The 6,803-nt window shown below is 33.7% G+C and overlaps 1 protein-coding gene across 4 annotated transcripts in view; it reads left to right on the plus strand.

Annotated features, from left to right (window-relative positions):
- ATP13A3 (ATPase type 13A3) overlaps window positions 1–6,803 on the plus strand; it is a 103,333-nt gene that overhangs the window by 41,840 nt on the left and 54,690 nt on the right. For all 4 annotated transcript variants that reach the window (XR_001137374.1, XM_012641772.1, XM_012641781.1 and 1 more), the window contains exons 2-5: window positions 3,542–3,639; window positions 4,879–5,052; window positions 5,730–5,912; window positions 6,134–6,204. Coding sequence is in view for 3 of the 4 variants with exons in the window: in XM_012641772.1 (XP_012497226.1) it covers window positions 3,589–3,639; window positions 4,879–5,052; window positions 5,730–5,912; window positions 6,134–6,204 (479 nt within the window). In the remaining variant the exon portion in view is untranslated. The remainder of the gene's footprint in view (window positions 1–3,541; window positions 3,640–4,878; window positions 5,053–5,729; window positions 5,913–6,133; window positions 6,205–6,803) is intronic.

Here is a 6,803-nt window from a genome sequence, read left to right on the forward strand (position 1 = left end):
TGTTGCTCAGGCTAGACTCTTAACTCCTAGGCTCAAGCAGTCCTCCCACCTCAGCCTCCTAAGTATCTGGGACTGCAGGTGCGTGCCAGTGCACCTAACTATTTTATTTATTTTTTAAACCTTTCTCTCACGGACAATTTGTACATATTAAAATGGAGAAAGATTAGCATAATGGACTCTCATGTATCCATTCACTTAGCTTTTAACTCAGTTTTAGCAGTTATTAAACTCATGTTCATTCCCTAACCAATAAAGATGGATTTTTTTAATTTAAAAATTTTTTATTTGGAAGCAACAAACCCACAAAAAAGTTGGTGTATTGATGTGAAGTTGTTTATTAAGTTCCTTGATTGTCTTTCTGATACTTGCAGAACCTGTAGTGATACTATTCCTGATATTGGTAATTTGCATGGCTCTTCTCCTTGTTTTCTTTCTCCCTTTTTGATGAGGATAGTTAGAAGTTATTAATTTTATTGACTTCTAAGAACCAGCTTTTAGTTTCACTTTTTTCTCTGTTCTTTCTTTCTTTGTTATTTCAGTGACTTCTTCTCTGGACTCACAAATGCTCTAGTGGTTACTCAATTTCCCTTAGTGGTTACTGTGTGGGAGTAATTTGCTGTTCTTTTTCTACTTTTCTTAAGGTTGAAGCTAAGGTCATGATCTTTCTTCTCTTGGATACTGGTGCTATATATTTTCTTCTAAATACTGTTTTAGTGACATCCCACAAATTCCGATGTCTTCATTTTTATTAAGTTCAGATTACTTTATATTTTCCACTTTGATTTCTTTGACCCATGGGCTTTTTAGAAGTATGTATTTTTGGTTCCTGATATTAATGTTTAAGAATTTTCTACTTAACCTTTCTGTTACTGATTTCTAATTTAATTCCATTGTGTTCAGAATGTTCTTTGAATAACTTGAATATTTTTTTATGTCTCAGAATGTGTTCTTTTTTGATGAATGTTCTGTGTATGTGTTAAAAGAATGTGTATTCTGCTATAGTTGGGTGGAGTCTTTTATAAATATCATTATGTTCACTTGTTCAGATCTTCTGTGTCCTGTTTTTGTAATCTGCTTGTCTACCAGTTATTGAGAGAGGAATATTAAAGTCAAATCTGCAGTAAATCTGAATTTCTCTTTTTCTCCTTTCAGTTTTATCTGTTTTCCTTTTATATATTTTGAAGATCTAAGTACATACATGCTTAGGGTTGTTATTTTCATCTTCATTATTTGACCCTTTATCCCTGTGAAATGACTACAGTCACTTCAGTTTTATTTTGAATAGTGTTTACATAAATATCTTCCTTTTGCTTTTAGTTTACTTTGTCTTTATATTTAAAATGCACTTCCTGTGGGCAGCATATCATTAGATTATGCTTTTTAAAAATACGGTCACAATCTCTGCCTTTTAGTTGCTGTGTTTTAGACCACTTATATTTAATGTGATTATTGATATTAGGTTTAAATCAACCATCTTGCTATTTGTTTTATTTGTGTCATTGCTTCTTTGTTTCCTTTTTTTCTTCTTTGCTTTGGTTGTTAGATCATTTGGGTAATTGTTTTATTCTGGTTGATAGCCTTTGTTGGCTTTTTAGCAATGAGTCTTTGATTTTAATGGTTACTTCAGAGTTTATAGTATGAATCTTTATCTTAGTTTACCTTAAAGTGATACTAAGCCACTTCGTGTGTTGAATAAGAACTTTATAATTGTTTGCGTTTCTCCCTGTTCTTTGTGCTATTGTTGTCATGTATATTTACCCACGTAGTTACCAGTTCCGATATTCTTCATTCATTCCCAGGAGATCCATATTTCCATCTGTTATTTTTTTTTCCTTCCTGAAGGACTTTAACTATATTTATTTATTTATTTGAGTATGGATTTGCTGATGAAGAATTTTTTTCAGCTTTTATTTCTGAAAAAGTTTTTATTTCACGTACATTTTTGGAAGGTATTTTTACTGGGTATGGAATTCTCTCGTTTCTTTCTCTCAGTACTTCAAAGATGTTGCCTCACTGGCTTTTCATTGCAACTGGATTGCAGTAATAGTTGCACAACTCTAAATTTACTATTTTTTTTTTTTTTGAAACAGAGTCTGGCTCTGTTGCCCTGGCTAGAGTGCCGTGGCATCAGCCTAGCTCACAGCAACCTCAAACTCCTGGGCTCAAGCGATCCTTCTGCCTCAGCCTCCCAAGTAGCTGGGACTACAGACATGCGCCACCATGCCCGGCTAATTTTTTCTATACAGTTTTAGTTGTCCGATTAATTTCTTTCTATTTTTTAGTAGAGACGGTGTCTCGCTCTTGCTCCGGCTGGTTTCGAACTCCTGATCTCAAACACTTTGCCCGCCTCGGCCTCCCAGAGTGCTAGGATTACAGGCATGAGCCACTGCGCCCGGCCCAGATCTTTTTAATGTGTAAAATATAACTGAGCGTCTGATATTTGAAATACAGGAAAAAAAAAAGAAAGGGAAAATATGCCAGCGGGCTCAATGAATTTTCTCTCTAGATAAGCTTCCCTGGGTAGTCAGAAGCAATCAGCAGGTTGCCTAGTAGACTTGACATCAGAGTGGTGGAGTGAGTGTGTGCTCTCCAGTAGGAGTACACCTACCATAGCCAGGGATTGCCATTCAAGTAATAGGTGCTCAGCAAATATTTGTGGCATGATTAATTTAATAATCTCTGAGAGGTTTTGGGGTTGATCTCACTGCTGTTGCTGTACCTCTTTTACTATACTTCAAGGGATAAATCTGAATTGTGTGAAGTACATTTAGCTTAAGATGGTTAGTTAAACTAGGCCACTTCCCTGAATCTGGGGAATGAAAAAGGAAGATGCTCTTTGTAGTTCCTCTCAGAATTTAAATTGTTCTATATCAATGCTGTTACTAGTATAAATTAATGAAATATGCCAAGTTTTGTGGCAGTAATATGGGTTCAATAACTGGCATACCATTGAAAATGTCATTAGTAACAGTTAGCACTTTAGTGACCACTTAAATGTCAATTAAGGCCGGTCACGGTGGCTCATGCCTGTAATCCTAGCACTCTGGGAGGCTGAGGCGGGTGGATCGCTCAAGGTCAGGAGTTCGAGACCAGCCTGAGCAAGAGTGAGACCCCATCTCTACTAAAAATAGAAAGAAATGATCTGGACAACTAAAAATATATATATAAAAATTAGCCGGACATGGTGGCGCATGCCTGTAGTCCCAGCTACTTGGGAGGCTGAGGGAGGAGGATGGCTTGAACCTAGGAGTTTGAGGTTGCTGTGAGCTAGGCTGACGCCAAGGCACTGTAGCCCGGGCAACAGAGCAAGACTCTGTCTCAAAAAAAAAACAAAGAAAAAAGTCAATTAAAATTTGATACATGTATAACAAGATATCTCCCATGAGCAAGTGTTCATCATTGCATTGGAAGAATTCAAATTTAATCAACACATTTTAAAAGAACACTTCCATAATATAATAGACAATTGATAGAATGAAGTTGTACAGTCTACTAAGATGTAAAATTAATTCAATAACATTTGTTTTTTTTCTTCCATCAGTTATCTTCAACTGTTCTGAAGCACAAGACCTTTAAACCACTGAAGATATGGACAAAGAGGAGAGGAAGACTATCAACCAGGGTCAAGAAGATGAAATGGTAAGCAGTTTTTGTTACTTACTGTGAAGTGTGAAGAATATATTTCTGCAATTTATTATTCTAAGGAGCAGAAAAGTACAATTAAAAAACAGCAGCTAACTCGGTGAGCTTCTATTCCCAGCCTGTGTTTTTGAATTGGGATCATATAATATCTCTATTTGTTGGTTTTAGTATAATTCTTTTTTCACCTGTGAACTCTCGAAAACTTAGGGAACAGTATGTTTTTGCATTTGGTGCTTTAAGAGGTTATGTTAACTAATACTTAAATATAATCCCAAATAAAAATTTCTGATTTGATTTGTAAAATATTTTAAAAATCAGTTTAATAAAAAACCTTCTCCATTTTTTGTTGGAGTGGAGCCAGAGGTATGTCAGATAAAATCTAAGAGATCCCGTGAAATGTAAAGTCAGATAATCAAGGAATAAATTTTTAGTATAAGTATGTCCCAAATATTGCATTCAACAAGCAAATTAATGTTTACTTGAAATCTAAATTTAACTAGACCCCCTGCATTTTCATGTTTTAAACTTGGCAACCCTTGTTGGGGCCAGGAGGAAGTAACCTGAAAGATTTGAAGTAATTTGGGTTAATGGGTCAAATTCGTAAGTCACAGTGGTATTGGGACAATTAGCAAATCACTTGGGGGAAAAAAAAGTTAAAATCTTGATCTCATCTAAATGCAGTGTGATATTCTAAATTATATCCTGGAATAGAAATAAGACATTAGTGGAAAAACTGGTGAAACCCTAAGACTGAATTTAATTAATACTAATGCAGTAGTGTTAATCTTTTGATTTTGACAACTGTACTAAGATGTTAACGTTAGGGGAGACTAGACAAAGAGTGTACAGGAACTCTAATATTTTTGCAACTTTTTTATAAGCCTAAGATTATTCCAAAGTGAAACATTTATTTTAAAAAACCCACTACCTCATTACAAAATAACTTTCGGAAGAATGAAAAAGGTATGTAAAAATGAAATTTTAAAAAGTTCTAGGAAAATATACTAAATATGATATACTATGTCAGTGGGAAAGAACTACTAAGCATAGTATTAAATATAAAACCATAAAATATAACTTTGACAATGAACTTGTCAAAAACAGAATTTAAAGGTAAATTACGGATTGGAAAAATATAGTTCATTTGGCAATAGTACCCATCTGGAAAAAAAAGAACTTTGAAATTCATCAGCTATATCATTTGATAATTAATTGTGTGATCAACTGTCCATGCAGGAGATTTATGGTTATAATTTGAGTCGCTGGAAGATTGCCATAGTTTCATTAGGAGTGATTTGCACTGGCGGATTTCTTCTCCTTCTTCTCTATTGGATGCCCGAGTGGCGGGTGAAAGCAACCTGTATTAGGGCTGCAGTTAAAGACTGTGAAGTGGTGCTGCTGAGGACTACTGTAAGTCCATATATTTACTTATGGCTGATTATTTGGGGAGTAAAAGAATGTCTTTGTATATAGACATATACAGGATATAATGTGGAGTGGTAATTCTTGTATTTCTAAAATATCCCTGTTTGAAATGAGTATTATTACAGTGATTATACAGTAATTAAACGAATCTTAAAGATGATCAAATTTACCCCCTTCCTTTTAAAGCTTTTGATTCCCTGAGAGATTAGATACTTGTCTGTTTAAGGTACTGGCCTTTCAGGACTGTAATTAAGATCTCTCATTCACTAGGCCAACTGCTAGAGATGCTACTGCATCTCGGGTTTTTTTGGGTTTTTTTGTTTTTTTTTAAATCCTGATTGGAAGCATTTTATAAGAGGTTTTAATATCTAGTGTCAGCATACAGATGGATAAATTCAGGAATTACTCATGATCTTTTATGAAATATTGATGTGTCTTTTGGTGAAATATGTCATAAAAATTGTGAGCAGTAGAAAGCACTTCATGTTTGAATTTAAACATCTTTATGAAAAAGTTTAATATTTAATGAGTAGGAAATGATGTTTTCTCAACTAGAGATGAGTAAATAATATTATGTAAAGAATGGAAATTAAATAGAAATAGAGGCTGTTAAATAATATACATAATTGACTCATTACCTCTCTCACTTTCTCTCTTGTAAGGATGAATTCAGAGTATGGTTTTGCGCAAAAATCCGATTACTTTCTCTGGAAACTCACCCCTTTTTGAGTCCAAAATCTACAGCTAATAAGGTTTCTAATGGCCATGCAGTTCACTTAATTGAGAATCCAGCTGAAGAGAACAGGCATGAGTTGAGTAAATATCCACAGACTCAGTTGCAACAGGTATAGTGATTTAGTGTCAAAGTTTTGTTAAAACCCAAAATTGTTTCATTTTATGTTATCATGTATAGCTTACAATTTTCTGTTTCCAGTTATTATTGCTTGAGGTAAATTTACATGCATCTAAAATATGTATAACACAATTTAGGTATTAATTGAAGTAACAAATTACAGTCACAAGCGATGATATGCTTTTTGATGTAACATTTGTATGTGTTCTACAGATTCGTTATTTTACCCACCATAGTGTAAAGTATTTCTGGAATGATACCATTCACAATTTTGATTTCTTAAAGTAAGTGTCTTTCTTTTGTTTGGATTATATTGTAAATGTCTTGAAAATGTTCTAGATAGAAAGAATCCATTTTAAAATTATGTAAAATTGAAGAGGTTTTTATTTCATAACTTTATTCACTTAACTAACAACTCTCTGGTGTTATTTGAAGGCTCATTAACCACTTTAAGTCCCATGTGCAACTTGTACCGTGGCAAAATTTACATAAAAGAATCAGTATGATGCTAAAATTACTGGGTCTGAATTCTTTTCAGTTTCACCTCAAAGTGAATTTTGAGTACAGCTCACAGACTATATTTTAACGTAGAGTATATGAATCATCACCTTTTAATTTGCTGACAGGTGTACTTGAGGAATGGAGGAGTAGACAAATTGAAATTCAATTTTACTATGTGGCTGTTGTCAAAGGTGTCACACCTTTGGGTAGGACAAATTGTGATAATTCCTTAAAATTTACGTTATGTGGAGGGTTCAAGTTATATAAGTACTAAATTAATTAGAATTCTATTTTTATCGCTGTTGTTAAAATGATTATTATAAATACTTAAATATCATTGTTTTAGATTGCCAAAGGATTTCTTTTTTTTTTTTTTTTTTTT

This window comes from Propithecus coquereli, unplaced genomic scaffold, assembly GCF_000956105.1.
Source record: "Propithecus coquereli isolate 6110/MARCELLA unplaced genomic scaffold, Pcoq_1.0 Scaffold10, whole genome shotgun sequence".
NCBI classification, from domain to species: Eukaryota; Metazoa; Chordata; class Mammalia; order Primates; family Indriidae; genus Propithecus; species Propithecus coquereli.